General features: G+C 40.8%; 1 protein-coding gene across 1 annotated transcript in view; it reads right to left on the reverse strand.

The window, feature by feature from the left end:
• The window catches only part of LOC123994929 (protein sel-1 homolog 1-like), a 63,769-nt gene that overhangs the window by 3,864 nt on the left and 39,747 nt on the right, over window positions 1-20,158 (reverse strand). Inside the window, exon 18 of the mRNA XM_046298050.1 lies at window positions 694-768. Within this exon, the coding sequence (XP_046154006.1) occupies window positions 694-768 (75 nt within the window). The remainder of the gene's footprint in view (window positions 1-693; window positions 769-20,158) is intronic.

Raw genomic sequence — 20,158 nt, forward strand, 5'->3', positions numbered from 1 at the left:
TCAAATGGCTACCCAGACTAATTGCATTGTCCCCCCCCTCCTCTTTTACACCGCTGCTACTCTCTGTTGTTATCATCTATGCATAGTCACTTTAATAACTCTACCTACAATTGAAGTCGGAAGTTTACATACACCTCAGCCAAATACATTCAAATCAGCTTTTCACAATTCCTGACATTTAATCCCAGTAAAAATTAGGTCAGTGAAGATCACCCCTTTATTTTAAGAATGTGAAATGTCAGGTTTGTAGGCCTCCTTGCTCACAAATGCTTTTTCAGATCTGCCCACAAATGTTCTATAGGATTGAGGTCAGGGCCTTGTGATGGCAACTCTAATACCTTGACATAATATTCCATCTTCATGATGTCATCTATTTTGTGAAGCTCACCAGTCCCTCCTGCAGCAAAGCACCCCCCACAACATGAATTTTTAAAACTGCACTGTTGGTTAGGGGATTGTAAGTAAGCATTTCACTGTAAGGTCTAAACGTAGAAGTGGTTGTCCCCCAGCTTTATCCTAGTCATTGTTTAACCACACTTGAACACACAGTACACATGTCATTACCATACGTTTTAATACCCCAGCTTTATCTTACCTATCCTTGCCAACAATAACTTAAGGGTACAAAAACAAGATGGTTGCTCAGCACAGCAATAAGAGGGGAGGGTGATTTATGAAGGAGGCTAGACCAACCCTGTGCTGCTGCTCTGGTCCAATGGAGGAGGGCTCGAGGGTACGTCTCGTTCTCACTGAAGATCCGGGCCTCTGCTTAAAGTGAGAAATACAAACAAACAAACAAACACACACACAAACAAACACACACACACACACACACACACACACACACACACACACACACACACACACACACACACACACACACACACACACACACACACACACACACACACACACACACACACACACACACACACACACACACACACACACACACACACACACACCAAATTATTATCCAATTGTTTCATTCCGAACAGAACCTCAATATATATTTTTTCCAATAGTGCACTTTTCATATACATGGTAAAATAATGGTTAATAAACAACTCCAAGGGGGCTCCTATAAAATCAGTTTTATATTTTACTTTTAAAACTGCAAGAATCGGACCCTTAAAAAAAAAGAAGCCTAAAATGACACCCAAATATACTGCCTGCAGCTCAGGACCTGAAACAAGGACATGCAAATTCTTGATACCATTTGAGAGGAAACACTTTGAAGTTTGTGGACATTTGAAATGAATGTGGTAGAAAATAACACATGAGATCTGGTAAAAGATAATACAAAGACATATTTTTTGTTGTGTCATCATCTTTGAAATGCAAGAGAAGGGCCATTATATGACTTAAGAATCTAGGCGCAATTTAGGTTTTGGCTACTAGATGGCAGCAGTGTATGTGAAAAGTTTTAGACTGATCCAATGAACCATTGTACTTCTGTTCAAAATGTTGTATCAAGTCTGCCCAAATGTGCCTAATTAGTCAATATACATAACTGTGCACTCTCCTCAAACAATAGCATGGTATGTTTTATTATAAAAACTAGCTACTGTAAATTAGACAGTGCAGTTAGATCAAAAATAATGTACGTTTTCTTCCCATATACGACATGTCTATGTCCTGGGAAATATTTTCTGATAATTACAACCTCATTTTAACCACATTAGAGCAAGTTAGCTCAACCGTCCCGTTGGGGGGGGGACCGATCCCAAAGAGGTTTTAATTAATGGCTTTAGAATTTTTTTGTTCATAGATAAACAACTCAATTAGATGTTCTGAGTCAATGTCAATGCTTAAATCACAGAACACTATTTTCTTTTGGTGTGAAAAACTAACATTTGGGTTTTTAAGTGTAATTCCCCTTTAATTGAGTGTCAGGCCTTTTAATTGTGCTTCTAACAAGTGAGGAATGTGCCGTTTAAGGTGATGGTCTATCAATGTATCTGTACTGCTGTTGTTCATTTCATGACAAAGTTTGCAAATAACAAATAATAGATTCAATTGTATAATTTAGGGGTCACGAACCGGTCGATCGATAAAAAGGCAATACTAGTCGATCACCAGACGTTTCTGTAGAAAAGCCATAAATAAAGTATTGTTCTCCTTTTTTATTATTCATGTTGCGGTATGTGCACTTGATTCAGAAGCCCCGCGCACCGGGTAGGCAAAGTGTTCCCATTTTGAACCATTTAAATGTGTCTAAAAAAAAACTAACTCCGCCTGCCCGGTGGACCGGGAGATCTGTGTAGCTCATATCACCATCCACCAGGATGGATATAGGTCTGTAACAGTTTGGGTCCAAGGTGTCTCCCCCTTTGAAGAGGGGGATTACTGCGGCAGCTTTCCAATCCTTGGGGATCTCAGACGATATGAAAGAGAGGTTGAACAAGCTGGTAATAGGGGTTGCGACAATGGCGGCGGATAGTTTCAGAAATAGAGGGTCCAGATTGTCAAGCCCAGCTGATTTGTACGGGTCCAGGTTTTGCAGCTCTTTCTGAACATCTGCTATCTGGATTTGGGTAAAGGAGAAGCTGGGGAGGCTTGGGCGAGTAGCTGCGGGGGGGCGGAGTGTATTGATAGCCCTGCGTGCCAATTTTTATAGAGGAATATTTAACTATCTCTGGTCATAGGAACAACATGAATTTGTGCATGAGGCAGATGCGGTGTGACTCGAGTTTCGCCATAAGGTGGAAAACAGTGTCCCCTCTCACTGGTCAGTCTCACTGGACGAAAGGAAGGAGAGAGCCGTGATTTTAATTTGACTGGACTGATGGTACCTGTTGCGCTCTCCCTCCCTCCGCCGAGACTAATGCCGTGTTCAAAACAACTGGGAACTTGGAAATCTCAGACATCAGTGCGTTCAAGACAACTGGGAAGTCAGTCTAGGAAAAATAGTTCAACGGTCATCCAACTCTGAATTCCAAGTCGGAAACACTAGAATCTTTTTAGAACTCTTGACTTTCCAACCTGAAGATCACTGACATCATGACCTTATTTTTTTCCCCGAGTTCCCAGTTGTCGTGAAAGCACCATGAACATCAAATGTCTAGTAAAATAAAAATGAAAATGATTTGCAAATGATTTACATTTATGCTCAGTTATACCTCACAAGTGCTACACCAACTGATCTATTTTGTCATCAAAGCTTGAGTTTTGAAATATAATATGGTCCTGGGGAGAAATTTTCACTAGGGACAGGGGGGACATGACCCCCCTCACATTCTGAAATGGCATTTTTGTCACCCCCAGTTTTATTATTGCACTGTGATACAAAACAAAGAACAAGTGTTTTAGGACCATGCGGACGCCTCAGGGCGGCCTGGGTAGGCTGTTTTCCAGGTTCAGCCGGCTGGATTTTAGGACTGCACGGACACCACACCACGTGCGGACAGGCTGTGTGAAGGCAAAGCTTCTTAAAGGCTGGAGTATAGGACCGGTGAGATTAACAGAGGCAGCTGCTGTCTGTGTTGCGTATTTCTCCAAATTGTAAAAGCAAGCAGAGCAGAAACTGGATACTCTTTAGTTCACAGATCTAACTGGCAAGTTAAACTGCTGTTTGACAGAAAAAAAAGTTATTTATTCCCAGTACTGAGCTAGTAGTGTAACTGACATGTTACGTTAGCTAATGTTTAATCTCCTCTCGACTGGAGTGAATTAACTACTAGCAGCTGGTTAGCTAGCTAGTAGCCACCACAGCCAGTTCAGCTCTAGCTATCTATCAGTAAGCAGTATCTAACAGCTGTTGTGTGTATGGAAATGTTTTCTAGCGTTTGTTTTGTCCCATTTTAACAGAAGTACATTTGATGTACCATTAGTTAGAGCTAGCCAAAAGTTGTCCAACGTTAGCTAGCTAGCTCACTAACTTCAGCTCTTATTTTTGCCTCAATCACACTAGACCTGAATCAAACGACGAAACCAGCGGCCAAATGTATTGAAGACCGATATTCTGACATTTTTACAGTGCAATGTGAGTTTTTATTTTTCAATATAGAAATGTAATGTTATTGATCTGTCAGTTTACCTAGGTATTTCTCTACCTTTCACACTGACACTGTGTAAACAGCTCTACACGCTTCACTGTCATGGTGCACTGTTAGTACACAACACTATGCTCATCATGTCTTAGCAGGATCCGATGGTGACAGGTGTCTAAGCAGGGTCAGACAGCCAGAGAAGACCAGTCTACAGAGCTCAGGTGAATTTTGCAGGATACAAAAATAATAATAAGTGAATGGATGCAAAGTTCCATCTTGAGTTGATGGGTACAGTCTGGGATCTGGGAAAATGGTCATTTAAATTATTGAACCATTGATTCTATTCTTGGATAATATAATGCATAAATGTACACCAAAGTATGGTCATGCCTCATCTGAACAGGATCAGATGGTGACAGGGATCACAGCAGGGTCAGAAAACCAGGGAAGACCAGTCTCTGACGGCGCAGAAGGGAACTTTTGCAGATACAACACTTTATTCTATCTGTGCAGTAAACACTGGACAAGCAAGAAGCTTCAAAGACTGAAACGAATTTAAGGCAGTGTGAAAAACTTCTAAAGTTGATTTCAAAACTGTATCAAGAGTTGATAGAGGCTTTTTTTCGGTGACACAAAACACGTAAAACAAAAATGTGAGGAAGACCTGAGAGACGCTAATGATGATGAATAGATGCAGAGATGTTAGAATGCCCAGTCATGTTCATATCTCAGACATAAATTACTGCAGGTTAAGACCATCCATAGACCGTACTATATGCCAGTGAAACTGAATATCATGCCCTCTGAAATGTACTTCCTCTGCTGGAGATGTTAAACACATACGGGAACATGTTTCAATATGTTATGGTCTTATGAAGGCTGGCTGAATTCTGGCAAAGAGTCTGTTCTTTTATCTCAATATGTCTACAGATTCTCCCTTTAACCTGTTTTAGTTTGGTTGGAAATGTTGATACTGGAGACTTATCAGAAGAAAGTGTGTAACCTAGCATTTATAGCAGCTAAGAAACGCAGTTGAGTTTAGCTTAAGGCTCTAGGGTAATGGCCCGTGTGCACCGATTCAGGATCAGCTTCACTTACCCTCCCTCATTACAGACCTTAGATCAGTGTTATGGGGCATCTTCATCCTATTTCTCTGGGGCAGAAGCTGATTTAGGTACTGTTGATGTAGGTAGTAGCCTGCGGCTATGTTTTCAACTCTCTGGTAGAGATACTCTGAATGATCGGCTATGAAAAGCCAACGGACATTTACTCCTGAGGTGCTGCACCCTCGACAACCACTGTGATTATTATTATTTGACCCTGCTGGTCATCTATGAACATTTGAACATTTTGGCCATGTTCTGTTATAATCTCCACCCGTCACAGCCAGAAGAAGACTGGCCACCGCTCATAGTATGGTTCCTCTCTTGGTTTCTTCCTAGGTTCTGGCCTTTCTTGGGAGTTTTTCCTAGCCACCGTGCTTCTACACCTGCATTGCTGCTGTTTTGGGATTTTAGGCTGGGTTTCTGTACAGCACTTTGTGACATCAGCTGATGTAAGAATGGTTTTATAAATACATTTGATTGCAATTCATTGGAAGGTTGGTTATCCTCCCACAATGGATGGAAGAAATGTCAAGTTATGTATAACTAGATTTGATTTATTACAAGATTAAGGGTATACTGTGCAACTTTCATAATGTAACGGTCGTCGGTGGAAGAAGAGGAGGACCAATGCGCAGCGTGGTAAGTGTTCATATTTTTAATAACGTAATGAACACCGAACAAAACAAAACGAAAACGACAAACGAACAGTCCTGTATGGTGCTGAAAAAACACTGAACAGAAAATATATCACCCACCCCTCAAGGGTGAAAACAGGCTGCCTAAGTATGGTTCTCAATCAGGGACAACGATTGACAGCTGCCTCTGATTGAGAACCATACCAGGCCAAACATAGAAATTCTAAATCATAGAAAAAAATAACATAGACTGCCCACCCAACTCACGCCCTGACCATACTAAAACAAAGACATCACAAAGGAACTAAGGTTAGAACGTGACACATAAGGTCGGGATGCCTTATGGATGCCGTATATGGAATATTGTACAACAAAAGGAGTCTATTGAAAACATGCCCACGTAAGGGTCGATATCCACACTACATGACCAAAAGTATGTGGCACTTGCTCGTCAAACATCTCATTCCAAAACCATGAGCATTAATATGGAGTTGGTCCCCCCTTTGCTGCTATAAGCGCTTCCACTCTTCTGGATGTTGGAACATTGATTACGGGGACTTGCTCAAATTCAGCCACAATAGCATTAGTGAGGTCGGGCACTGATGTTGGGCTATTACACCTGGCTTGCAGTCGACGTTCCAATTCATCCCAAAGATGCTCGATTGGATTGAGGTCAGGGCTCTGTGGAGGCCAGTGAAGTTCTTCCACACCGATCTTGACAAACCATTTCTGTATGGACCTCACTTTGTGCACAGAGGCATTGTCATGCTGAAACAGGAATGGGCCTTTCCTAAACTGTTGGAAGTACAGAATCGTAGAGTGTCATTGTATACTGTAGCGTTAAGATTTCCCTTCACTGGAACTAAGGAGCCTAGCCCGAACCATGAAAAACAGCCCCAGACCATTATTCCTCCTCCACCAAACTATAAAGTTAGCACTATGCATTGGGGCAGGTGGCGTTCTCCCGGCATCCGGCAAACCCAGAGTGAGAGGGGTAACAGGAACAATCTAAGGCGAAACAGCTATTACCTATGTCGTTGCACATTGGCCCAGTAACGATACCAGGATAATTTTACATTGTTATGGAAAAGACAGACCAGTCATATAATATAATATGGGAGTGAAGTGTTAGACTCATTGGTGAGATACATCTAAGCCATGTCTAAGGGTAGTGAATGCTAAAGAAATTGACACTATTTTCCAGGGATGGGGGTAGTCTTTTTCTCTCTCTTTGAAATGTTTCCTGAGGCTATGGTCTTGGGAGAGCAGTGAGTGAAATTCTGCAGTGTTGTTAGTATAAGAGCTCAATGATGTTGTGGCAGGTGGCAGTGTGGTAGGCACAGCCAGTCCCATGAATTAATCACAAAACATGAGGATTAGCTGATAACTACGAAATAATATAGAGCAGGTATTCCCAAACGGGGGTATGCGCAATTCCCCAGGGGTACGCGCAATGCCGTCGGGGGTACGCCAAATAAAAATGTGATTCACATTTTTAAAAATGGGGCTATACAATTGGGTGAGGGTATTTTCTCGCCTGAGTAGCTTCATTTCACTGCCAAAAATTAAATTAAAACATCTGGTGTTCAGTGAAATAACACCACAATGTCAAATACAGGTAGGCAATGCTGGGGAAAAGGCCACAAAAAAACTATACAGACAATGTCTTCATCAAACAACACTATTTCACGACGCATCAGTGACATGGCAGAAGATGTTTTGAAACAATTACTGCTTCGCATACAAGCCAGGGCCTGGCACAGCTCCTGGTATATGTCCGTTACGTTTTTGGGGGGAGGGTCAATTAAGGAAGACATCCTCTTCTGCAAACCACTGCAAACATTGACAACATGAGAGGATATTTTTAAAGTACTGGACAGCTTTGTGACATCAAATGGACTTTGGTGGTCAAGATGTGTTGGTATATGTACTGATGGCGCAAAAGCCCTGACAGGGAGACATAGTGGAGTGGTAACGTGCGTGCAAGCAGTTGCTCCCGACACCACTTGGGTACACTGCAGCATCCACTGAGAGGCTCTTGCTGCCAAGGGAATGCCTGACAACTTGAAAGACGTTTTGGGTACTACAGTGAAAATGGTTAACTTTGTTAAAACAAGGCCCCTGAACTCTCGTGTCTTTTCTGCATTATATGGGCAGCGACCATGTAACGCTTTCACAACATACAGAAGTGCGCTGTTTTTTAAAAATTGAGAGACGAGCTTAAAGTTTTTTTACTGACCGTAATTTTCACTTGTCTGACCGCTTGCATGATGACGAGTTTTTCACACGATTGGCCTATCTGGGTGATGTTTTTCCTTGCCAAAATGATCTTAATCTAGGATTACAGGGACTCTCCACAACTATACTCAATGTGTGGGACAAAATTGAGGCTATGATTAAGAAGTTGGAGCTCTTTTCTGTCTGTATTAACAAGGACAACACACAGGTATTTTCCATCATTGTATGATTTCTTTGTGCGCAAATTAACTCAAGCTTGCGGACAATGACAAATGTGATATAGCAAAGCATCTGAGTGAGCTCAGTGCGCAGTTACGCAGGTACTTTCCCGAAATGGACGACACAAACAACTGGATTCGTTATCCCTTTCATGCCCTGCCTCCAGTCCACTTACCGATATCTGAACAAGCGAGCCTCATCGAAATTACAACAAGCGGTTCTGTGAAAATTGTATTTAATCAGAAGCCACTGCCAGACTTCTGGATAGGTCTGCGCTCAGAGTTTCTTGCCTTGGCAAATCGCTCTGTTAAGACACTGATGCCCTTTGCAACCACGCACCTATGTGAGAGTGGATTCTCGGCCCTCACTAGCATGAAAACTAAATACAGGCACAGACTGTGTGTGTAAAATTATTTAAGATAGACTCTCTTCAATACAACCCAACATTGCAGAGTTATGTGCATCCTTTCAAGCACACCTTTCTCATTAACCTGTGGTGAGTTATTGTGCCATCTTATATGTAAGATTGCTAAAGAAAGAGAATAAATATGGATTATTATTCTATTATTATTTGTGCCCTGGTCCTATAAGAGTTCTTTGTCACTTCCCACGAGCCGGGTTCTGACAAAAACAGACGCTCATTCTTATGTTTAATAAATGTATCGTATAGTGTGTGTGTGTGTGTGTGTGGCAGGCTTACAATGATGTCAAAAAAACAACATTTGAGAGTGTGCTGACCCTGGTGCTAGAGGGGGGAATGCAGCTGGAGGTTGAATGTTTGAAGGCATACGGGACTATAAAAAGTTTGGGAACCACTGATATAGAGAATCTGGAACTATTTATTCATCAGCATTTTGATATGCTCGAAAAAGAAACGGATACATAGAAGCGAACAAGAGAAGACCTTTCCTCAAGCTCTGCGAGCGAAACGGGAGGGAAGCAGCTGTCTAAAATACCAAATTTAACATTGGAGGGGGGATGTTTTTATATCTATGTCTCCAGAGGATAGAGTATTGCTTACAAGCATTAGCGAGCAGTTAAAAAAAAGATCTATTGCCTGGGCTACTGGGGGAGGTTGAGGACTTAAAAACAGGAATGGATTACAGTAATAAAATGATGGAAGAAATACGAGCGGAAAATAAGATATCGAAAACTAACATGGACTCCCTAAAACTACGGTATGATAAAACAATGAAAGCAAAATGACTTGCTCTAAAGTGCAGAAGTTTGAAAAATAATATGTTATAATGGGAATAAAGAAGGATGAAAACCATCAGTCAACTGAGGAAAAAGTCAAGGTGTTCATGAAATGTAATCTCAAAATGACAGACAAACAGGTAGAAACAATTGATTTTCAAAGAGCTCACCGTTCTGGTGACAGAGTAGAGGGAAGGCCCTGTCCGATTGTAGCTATGCTAACCCACAACAATATGACAATTGCCTTGTTACAACAGGGCGGGGAATTTAATAACACCCCATTCTCTATTAATGAACAATTTCCTCATGAAATAGTGGAGAGACAACGTACCCTGTACCCCACTTTCAAAAGGCTCCGAGCAGAGAGGCAGAATTTTCTTCTCATGGCCGATAAATTATATGAAAACAACCAAATGTTCAAGGACTCAAAGATTACAATGTGGCTGTGAGTGATAGCTACCTCCTGTTGAAGAAGTCCTCGATACATATTTGCACCGCATTACACAGTACAATTATGGATTCATTTGTTTTTACCCAAACTTCTTTATGCAGTATGGAACAGTGGACTTATCCTTTTTCTATTTATGCAGTATGGCACTTTGGACTACATGGATGTAATATCAGGATTATATTTGGGGGGAAAGCGAGGGTAAGGGTAAGGCTGACCTTTTTTCTTCATTACTTTTTCTTTATTTCATTTGAAGATTGTACATGAGTTTTTTTGGTTTAATATGATATGGCCTAATTGTAGAGGTTGGGTATATTGTGGCTTAAAAGCTGTTATATAGTGCTGCCTAGGTTCTCTATTGGAATATGCCTATACGATCCTAAAATAATTGGTGTTATTACGCGTTTACATGTACAAAATAAAACTCAATATAAAAAATGTAAAGGACGATTATTCTTCCGATACACACCGGCAAATGGATGGATTAGGTATTGTCAACAGGGTTGTTGTCTCTAGTGTGTGGTGGGCTGGTTAACACTGGGATAATGTGATTAAACTTAACGGTAGAACTACTACAATAAATGGCTTTAGAGCAACGAACCTGGAATAAAAAACAAAATGTGTAGAGTGGGGAGAGGGTTGGTTTTACAGGTTTACTCGCTCTGGATTGTCAGTACTGCATGTGTTCTTGGCTGCCGTGCCGTGCCTGTGTCGGAGTCGATTGTGAGTTGAACTTGGGTATGCCTTCCCATAAAGGAGTGCCCGGGTTTGGCTTGCACTCAGCTCTGGCACAGCCATGGCACGATACAACAGAATATAATGTGATGCCTAAGACAAATTTTTACTTGGAGTCATTAACGGCCGTTAGAATCGATGTTCCTTTTTTTTGTCGGAATATAACAGGATATAATGAGGACTACATTAAATATGTCTTGCATGTAATGGACATTTTTTTTTAAAGTCTGGTCTTGCGATATATTTACGTTGTTTTGTCTTCATTTTCTTACAAAAATGTTCAAACAATTGAATCCAATGAACTGAGCAGGATGGGCTGACATGCTTATAGTCTTGCTAGGACTTTCTAAATATGAGCATGCATTTATAATATTGTGCTGTTATTATTTCTATTAATATTATCTATTATTGATACTTTAAAAAAAATCGGACTGTTTTCCATGTTATTTGGTTAGTTTTCTTAAGCATCCTCATAGATATTCATGTTATCATGGGACTGCCCATATTTCCCTCTGGCCATCGTCAAATGTCGGCCAAGGGTTTGCCTTAGGACTTAAAGGTGCGTCATGAGTCAGGGAGATGGTCTGATGACCTTAGTGACAACAGACCTAGATATGGGTGAAGGTTTACAGTGGTTCATCCTTAAATAGTTGCATCAAATTCTATGACACGTTATTTAAGTATGAACCACTGGTACCACTGATGCTAGTTAGTGCTAATTTGACAACCAGAGGGCATCTTTGAGAAGCATTTGATAGCATTCAATAGTGGCTGTACTAGAGAATTTAAAACCTTTTTTTGTAAGAACATAGTATATGGGACTGATTTTAAGAAATGTTGCTTAATTCATTTTATTAATATTATGGTGTTTCCATTCCATGAAAAACAAAAAACCCTCTGGGTTTCCGTTAGATGGAATGGAAAATATGGCACTGTACAACGTGACACTCGGGAGTAGGCTACAGTACTGGGCTATTTAGCTAAAGAATCCCCATGTGTGCGGAAACGCGGGAGACCGGGGTTCATTTCCCCCGATGAGGAGGAAGGAGTAGGCTGTCCTTGTAAATAAGAATTTGTTCTTAACTGATTCCATGTGTGCTATTTCATAGTTGTAATGTCTTCACTATTATTCTGCACCGCTCTCCTTCTGGAAAAGCTGACCACGACTCAATTTTGTTGATCCCTGCCTACAGACAGAAACTAAAACAAGAAGCTCCCGCACTGAGGTCTGTTCAACGCTGGTCCGACCAAGCTGATTCCACACTCCAAGACTGCTTCCATCACGTGGACGGGGATATGTTTCCTATTGCATCAAACAACATTGACGAATACGCTGATTCGGTGAGTGAGTTCATTAGAACGTGCGTTGAAGATGTCGTTCCCATAGCAACGATTAAAACATTCCCAAACCAGAAACCGTGGATTGATGGCAGCATTCGAGTGAAACTGAAAGCGCAAACCACTGCTTTTAATCAGGGCATGGTGACCGGAAACATGACCGAATACAAACAGTGTAGCTATTCCCTCCGCAAGGCAATCAAACAAGCTAAGCGTCAGTATAGACACAAAGTAGAATCTCAATTCAACGGCTCAGACACAAGAGGTATGTGGCAGGGTCTACAGTCAATCACGGATTACAAAAAGAAATCCAGCCCCGTCATGGACCAGGATGTCTTGCTCCCAGGCAGACTAAATAACTTTTTTGCCCGCTTTGAGGACAATACAGTGCCACGGACACGGCCAGCAACCAAAACATGCGGACTCTCCTTCACTGCAGCCGACATGAGGAAAACATTTAAACGTGTCAACCCTCGCAAGGCTGCAGGCCCAGACGGCATCCCCAGCCGCGCCCTCAGAGCATGCGCAGACCAGCTGGCTGGTGTGTTTACGCACATATTCAATCAATCCCTATCCCAGTCTGTTGTTCCCACATGCTTCAAGAGGGCAACCATTGTTCCTGTTCCCAAGAAAGCTAAGGTAACTGAGCTAAACGACTACCGCACCGTATTACTCACTTCCGTCATCATGAAGTGCTTTGAGAGACTAGTCAAGGACCATATCACCTCCACCCTACCTGACACCCTAGACACCCGCCCAAATAGGTCCACAGACGATGCAATCTCAACCACACTGCACACTGCCCTAACCCATCTGGACAAGAGGAATACCTATGTGAGAATGCTGTTCATCGACTACAGCTCGGCATTCAACACCATTCAACCATTCACCATTCAACACCATAGTGCCCTCCAAGCTCGTCATCAAGCTCGAGACCCTGGGTCTCGACCCCGCCCTGTGCAACTGGGTACTGGACTTCCTTCCTGATGGGCCTCCCCCAGGTGGTGAGGGTAGGCAACAACATCTCCACCCCGCTGATCCTCAACACTGGGGACCCACAAGGGTGCGGTCTGAGCCCTCTCCTGTACTCCCTGTTCACCCACGACTGCGTGGCCACGCACGCCTCCAACTCAATCATCAAGTTTGCGTGGATGACACAACGGTGGTAGGCTTGATTACCAACAACAACGAGACTGCCTACAGGGAGGAGGTGAGGGCCCTCGGAGTGTGGTGTCAGGAAAATAACCTCACACTCAACGTCAACAAAACTAAGGAGATGATTGTGGACTTCAGGAAACAGCAGAGGGAACACCCCCCTATCCACATCGATGGAACAGTAGTGGAGAGGGTAGTAAGTTTTAAGTTCCTCGGCGTACACATCACAGACAAACTGAATTGGTCCACCCACACAGACAGCATCATGAAGAAGGCGCAGCAGCGCCTCTTCAACCTCAGGAGGATGAAGAAATTTGGCTTGTCGCCAAAAGCACTCACAAACTTCTACAGATGCACAATCGAGAGCATCCTGTCGGGCTGTATCACCGCCTGGTACGGCAACTGCTCCGCCCACAACCGTAAGGCTCTCCAGAGGGTAGTGAGGTCTGCACAACGCATCACCGGTGGCAAACTACCTGCCCTCCAGGACACCTACACCACCCGATGTCACAGGAAGGCCATAAAGATCATCAAGGACAACAACCACCCGAGCCACTGCCTGTTCACCCCGCTATCATCCAGAAGGTGAGGTCAGTTCAGGTGCATCAAAGCTGGGACCGAGAGACTGAAAAACAGCTTATATCTCAAGGCCATCAGACTGTTAAACAGCCACCACTAACATTGAGTGGCTGCTGCCAACACACTGACTCAACTCCAGCCACTTTAACTTCTTCGAGATAGGGGGCGCTCTTTTAATTTTGGGATAAAAAAACGTTCCCGTTTTAAAGAAGATATTTTGTCACGAAAAGATGCGCGACTATGCATGTAATTGATAGCTTTGGAAAGAAAAAACTCTTGACGTTTCCAAAACGGCAAATATATTATCTGTGAGTGCCCCAGAACTAATGCTACAGGCGAAACCAAGATGAAGTTTCATACAGGAAATGCCCCAGATTCTGAAGGCGCTGTGTTCCAATGTCTCCTTATATGGCTGTGAATGCGCCAGGAATGAGCCTGCCCTTTCTGTCGTTTCCCCAAGGTGTCTGCAGCATTGTGACGTATTTGTAGGCATATCATTGGAAGATTGACCATAAGAGACTACATTTACCAGGTGTCCGCCCGGTGTCCTGCTTCAAAATTATTGCGTAATCCCCAGGTCCATGCGTGTTCAATTTCTTCAGAGGAGAAAGTCAACTGCCACGAAGGATTTATCATCGATAGATATGTGAAAAACACCTTGAGGATTGATTCTAAACATCGTTTGCCATGTTTCTGTCGATATTATGTTAATTTGGAAAAAAGTTTGCGTTTTAATGACTTAATTTTCTTCTTTTTTTTACCCAAACGTGATGAAGAAAACGGAGGGATTTGTCTACACAAATAATATTTTTGTAAAAACTGAACATTTGCTATCTAACTGAGATTCTCCTCATTGAAAACATCTGAAGTTCTTCAAAGGTAAATTATTTTATTTGAATGCTTTTCTTGTTTTTGTGAAAACGTTGCATGCTGAATGCTAGGCTAAATGCTATGCTAAATGCTACGCTAAATGCTACAATAATCTTACACAAATGCTTGTTTTGCTATGGTTGAAAAGCATATTTTGAAAATCTGAAAAACTGATTTGATCTTAGTCTCCTCATTGAAAACATTGTTCTTCAAAGGTAAATTATTTTATTTGAATGCTTTTCTTGTTTTTGTGAAAACGTTGCATGCTGAATGCTTGAGAAAATGCTAGCAAATATTTATTTCATTTCATTTTTGAAAATCTGAGATTTTCATGAATAGTTATTTATTTCATTTCATTTGCGATTTTCATGAATAGTTAACGTTGCGTTATTGTAATGAGCTTGAGGCTGTATTCACGATCCCGGATTCGGGATGGCAAGAATCAAGAGGTTAATAATGGGAATTGATGAGAAATTATGTAAAATATGTCACTAGCCACTTTAACAATGCTACCTAATATAATGTTTAGATACCCTACATTATTCATCTCATATGTATACGTATATACTGTACTCTATATCATCTACTGCATCTTTATGTAATATATGTATCACTAGCCACTTTAACTATGCCACTTTGTTTACATACTCATCTCATATGTATATACTGTACTCAATACCATCTACTGTATCTTGCCTATGCTGCTCTGTACCATCACTCATTCATACATCTTTATGTACATATTATGTACATATTCTTTATCCCCTTACACTTGTGTCTATAAGGTAGTAGTTTTGGAATTGTTAGCTAGATTACTTGTTGGTTATTACTGCATTGTCGGAACTAGAAGCACAAGCATTTCGCTACACTCGCATTAACATCTGCTAACCATGTGTATGTGACAAATACAATTTGATTTGATTTGGTAATGGAAACTGTACTATAGAAGCACAAAATATATTAGAGGAAAATCAAAAGGAAGTTGAGTTACTTATTCAAGAACGATCAAGTGCAAAGTATTACAAAAATAATGCGAATTGGTTGGAAAATTGTGAAAAATACATAACATTTTCTTGAATCTTCAACATAGAAATTATACCAAAAATAATTTACAGAAACTCGTTACAAATGGAGGTATCCATGATTCACCAAATAATTTTTGAAAGAGGTAGCAAAATATTTTAAGCATATGTTTTCTTTTCAGTCTTCTCCATTTCCACTGAACATGTTAACTGTAAGGATTTCTTTCATAATAATAATAATAATAATAATAATAATAATAATATAACATTAACACATTTATAGAAATACCTACGTGAAGGCCAATTTACAGAAGAGTAACTTTTTGAGCCAATAAAATATTTTCAGTCTGCAAAAACACCATGGCTTGACGGTATACCAGTAGAGGTATATCATAACATTTTGATGTACTCAAAGATCCATTATTAGCATGTTCATTGTTAGCATCCATTATTAGCATGTTCATTGTTAGCATCCATTATTAGCATGTTCAAAATTGGCCTTTTTACCTTGATATGGTTTACAACTTCTCATTCCGACTAATTGAAAATGAAATGTTGTTTAAAGTATCGCCCTTTCTTAAAGAAGCCATACAAAGATGGTTACAATTTCAGTTTTATCCTCCAGAAAAGATTGAACAAATATTACAAAAAATGTTATGGTTAAACTCAGTGAATATAAACGGAGGAGTTATGTCACATATACATATATGGGAATATCTGCTCAATCCAAATGTACAACCAACTGATTACAGCACTACCACACAAATGGAGGAGGCAAGTGGAAAAGGGAGAAGGTAGGGAACTTGTTTGCCTGCCATATATTAAAGATACAAACTGGATGAAAGGAACTGGCATAAACAGGAAAATATACCAGTTTCATCTAAGGACAAAAATAACAGCTGCGCCATACAGGTTGCAAAATAAATGGGAGATTTTTGAAGTACCAATTCCACGGCATATGGTTTATGGACTAGCTTGCAATTTGTGGATAATATACGATTAAAAAGGTTTAATCATTTTGTAAAATATCACAGCACAGTTGAAAAGTATATGGCACATAGAAACCGAATGAGGGTGGTCTATGGTGATAGGTGGGATGGGCTGAGAGTGGCTTAGGGTTGGGATTTAAGAGCTGAGGTCTATGGTGATAGGTGGGATGGGCTGAGACTGGCTGAGGGGTGGGATTTAAGAGCTGAGGTATATGGTGATAGGTGGGATGGACTGAGAGTGGCTGAGGGTTGGGATTTAAGAGCTTATGTTTGGTATTGTATTATTGTTATGTGACTGCTTTATATAAAAGTGCCATGTATGTAAAATGTGTACGTAAAATGTATGTATATGTAGCAAAAGGGCTGGGGGTTTAAGGGTATAAGGGCCTCCTGGGTGGCGCAGTGGTTAAGGGCCCTGTACTGCAGCACCAGCTGTGCCACCAGAGACTCTGGGTTCGTGCCCAGGCTCTGTCGTAACCGGCTGCGACCGGGAGGTCCGTGGGGCGATGCACAATTGGCCTGGGTTAGGGAGGGTCTGGCCGGTAGGGAAATCCTTGTCTCATCGCGCACCAGCGACTCCTGTGGCGGGCTGGGCACAGTGCGCGCTAACCAAGGTTGCCAGGTGCACAGTGTTTCCTCCGACACATTGGTGCGGCTGGCTTCCGGGTTGGATGGTGCTGTGTTCAGAAGCAGTGCGGCTTGGTTGGGTTGTGTATCGGAGGACGCATGACTTTCAACCATCGTCTCTCCCGAGCCCGTACGGGAGTTGTAGCGATGAGACAAGATAGTAGCTACTAAACAATTGGATACCGCGAAATTGGGGAGAAAAAAGGGGTAATTTGTTTTTTTAAAGAACAAAAAAAAGAAGAAAAAAGTATAAGGGTATCCGGATTAGGCCGTAAAATAAGGCCTGGGCATTTTTATTTGTTTTTACCATATGGTTTGCAGCACATATTTGTTAGTGATGTTAATACGTGTTTGAGTGGAGTGGACTATTTCCTTTGGTTGAATGTTTTTTTCATGGCTTTGTGCTGAGGTATCACATGGACGGTTTTATTTTCTAAGATTTAATTAAACACGTAAATTATATTTATAAGAAATCTACTGGAAATGTACTGTAAATCTGGGATACGAAATGTATGAAATGTTTGACTGTTTTTCATTAATTAGTCTAATTTAGTAATAAACACTTCTTTGAAGGATTTGTATGACCTCTGACCTCTGTCCTGACCTTCCAGTCTGGAAAGCCATTTGGATGATGAATTTAGCTAATTGTAATACTGATTTGAAGGTCATTTGATTAAGTTTATAGTTCATATCCATATTTGTGATTCGGACCAATGGGAAGAAGGAGAGGGCGTTGCCTTTAAATAAGGGTAGGCTGTCTGAAGTCTATTTCCCTATGACCGTATGGGTACAATTTTTTTATTTATGGAGTCATTAATAAGGGTAGTGATTCTTATTCAATTTGTACTTTTAATACATTTCGTACAGTAATAGTGTTTTTCCCCCACATTACTCACATTGTAAGTCATGTGTCAAAATGGGGGAATGACCAGTCCTCTGTAGGCGTGTATTGAGTTATATGTAGGAGTGTATCGAGTGATATATGAAGGAGTGTATTGTTGTGTTGCTTGATCTGTTCTGTTTCGATACAAATCTTAACCAATTGGGTCTGCTGGATTGTTGGGATTTCTCCCGATGGGTTAGAGGTCTAATTTCCTGATCCTGTGGCTCTGCGATGAAGTTGAAAGTATGAAGTATAAAGTATAAGCCAATTTAATTCATTTAAAAAAACAGAATACGCTGTTATTCTCTCTGACCTGTGTTTAGAGATTTGTATTAGGAAGAATTGGTAAAAGTGATCATTTGTCTGGCTTTCCTCAATCAGAAACGAACTGAACTAAACTGTTGTCCTGATCTGTCCTCTCGAGGTTATCATGAAAGTGACTACAGATGGTGTCTAGATGCATGGCAGGGATCATTCGGCCAAGAGCAGTGTGAACCTCAAAAACCCCTCTAACCGGCTGAAGAAGAGAAACAAAGGCGTTCGATACGGCCCTGTCTGAACCAGCAACCAGTGTACAGCATCCAATCGAAGCTATCAAATGTCTTTTCTCTCAGGAGTGTGACAGGAGTCCACATGGAGTGAGCATGAAGAGAGATCTATTCCAAACTTCCCTTATGTTGCTGGTATACTGGTTGACGAATGGACAAGACATAATAGGTGGTAAAGGTGGTGGCGGCCCAGGTGGGACATTATCATAGGCCATCCACTTTGAACTATGGAGCTATCTGCTGAAGAAGACAATGAAGAGAAACCAAAACATTGAGTGCCGGGAAAAGAAGGGTCTGGTCAATTGTGCCCATAATTGATTTAGATTTGTCCAAAATTGTTTATCAGGTATCAGGTTGATTGAGGAGGTCTATACACTGCAAAATGTATAGTAATTTATATTAAGAATGCATTGAGATACTGATCTGTAATTATAATCGTGATAAGAAAGTTAATACTAGAATTATAGGATAATTATACTGTATGTTAATTTAAATGTACATTCTGCCAATGTTAATGTGTGTTAAATTGAGAGTTTGAACTTTGAGTAATAGGACCAATGTGAATCACTGAGCAATGTCATTCAACATTTTGGTTGGAAAATTAAATGATTTTAAAAAATGTACTACCGGTAATTGATTTGAGTAAGTTTGGTATGTTAAAAACCATATGAGTGGAGCAACTTAATGTTGATCCACTTGGGCTCCTGAGTGGCACAGCGGTCTAAGGCACTGCATCTGAGAGCAAGAGGCGTCACTGCAGTCCCTGGTTCGAATCCAGGTTGCATCACATCCGGCCATGATTGGGAGTCCCATAGGGCCGGGCACAATTTGCCCAGGTTTGGCCGGGGTAGGCCGTCATAGTAAATAAGAAATTGTTCTTAACTGAGTTAAATAAAGGTTCAATTTATTTTATTTTTGTAATCTATTTGACTTTTATCCATTACCAAATTACATTTTTGATGATAATATAGAAAGTATAGAAGGTATGGTGCTAATGGCACATAGAGACTATAGGAGTGGAATCATGATGCTTGTCTTGGGTCATGTTCATTAGGCACCAAAGAATACATTTTACTTAAACCAGGAGTCACTACCTGGATTTATCCAACATGATATGCTAATTTTAGTTTCTACAGTCGGTGTTATGGGGATGGAAATTGTTATTTCCACCATGCTGACCAATGGGATTATGATCAGTATCACCATGATGATTTTTTTCGAAGTTATGGAAAATGTACTTGGATTTAATTTCTTAAGGATATTTTAATGTTTATATTATTCCCAACGATCATTTTATGTTAAGGTTAAAGGTTAAATGAACCTACGGATGGTCATTTACAATAGTGGTATACGAGTGCAAGGAAGTTTTTTTTCTATATGTTTGAGTTAAGTTGTTGATGCCTTATTTGTTTTCTACGTGTGAATTAATGTTTTAAAATCTTGTCATTTTCTTTTAAGTTGAGAGAATTCTTAAAATGGGGGAATGTGAGAGCGAAATTACAAGATTATGTTATAATACTGTTACTGCATCAAATGGTTGTTTAATGGAATAGAATAGGGTTCATAGAACACTCATC

This window comes from Oncorhynchus gorbuscha, linkage group LG14 (assembly GCF_021184085.1).
Source record: "Oncorhynchus gorbuscha isolate QuinsamMale2020 ecotype Even-year linkage group LG14, OgorEven_v1.0, whole genome shotgun sequence".
Lineage (NCBI taxonomy): Eukaryota > Metazoa > Chordata > Actinopteri > Salmoniformes > Salmonidae > Oncorhynchus > Oncorhynchus gorbuscha.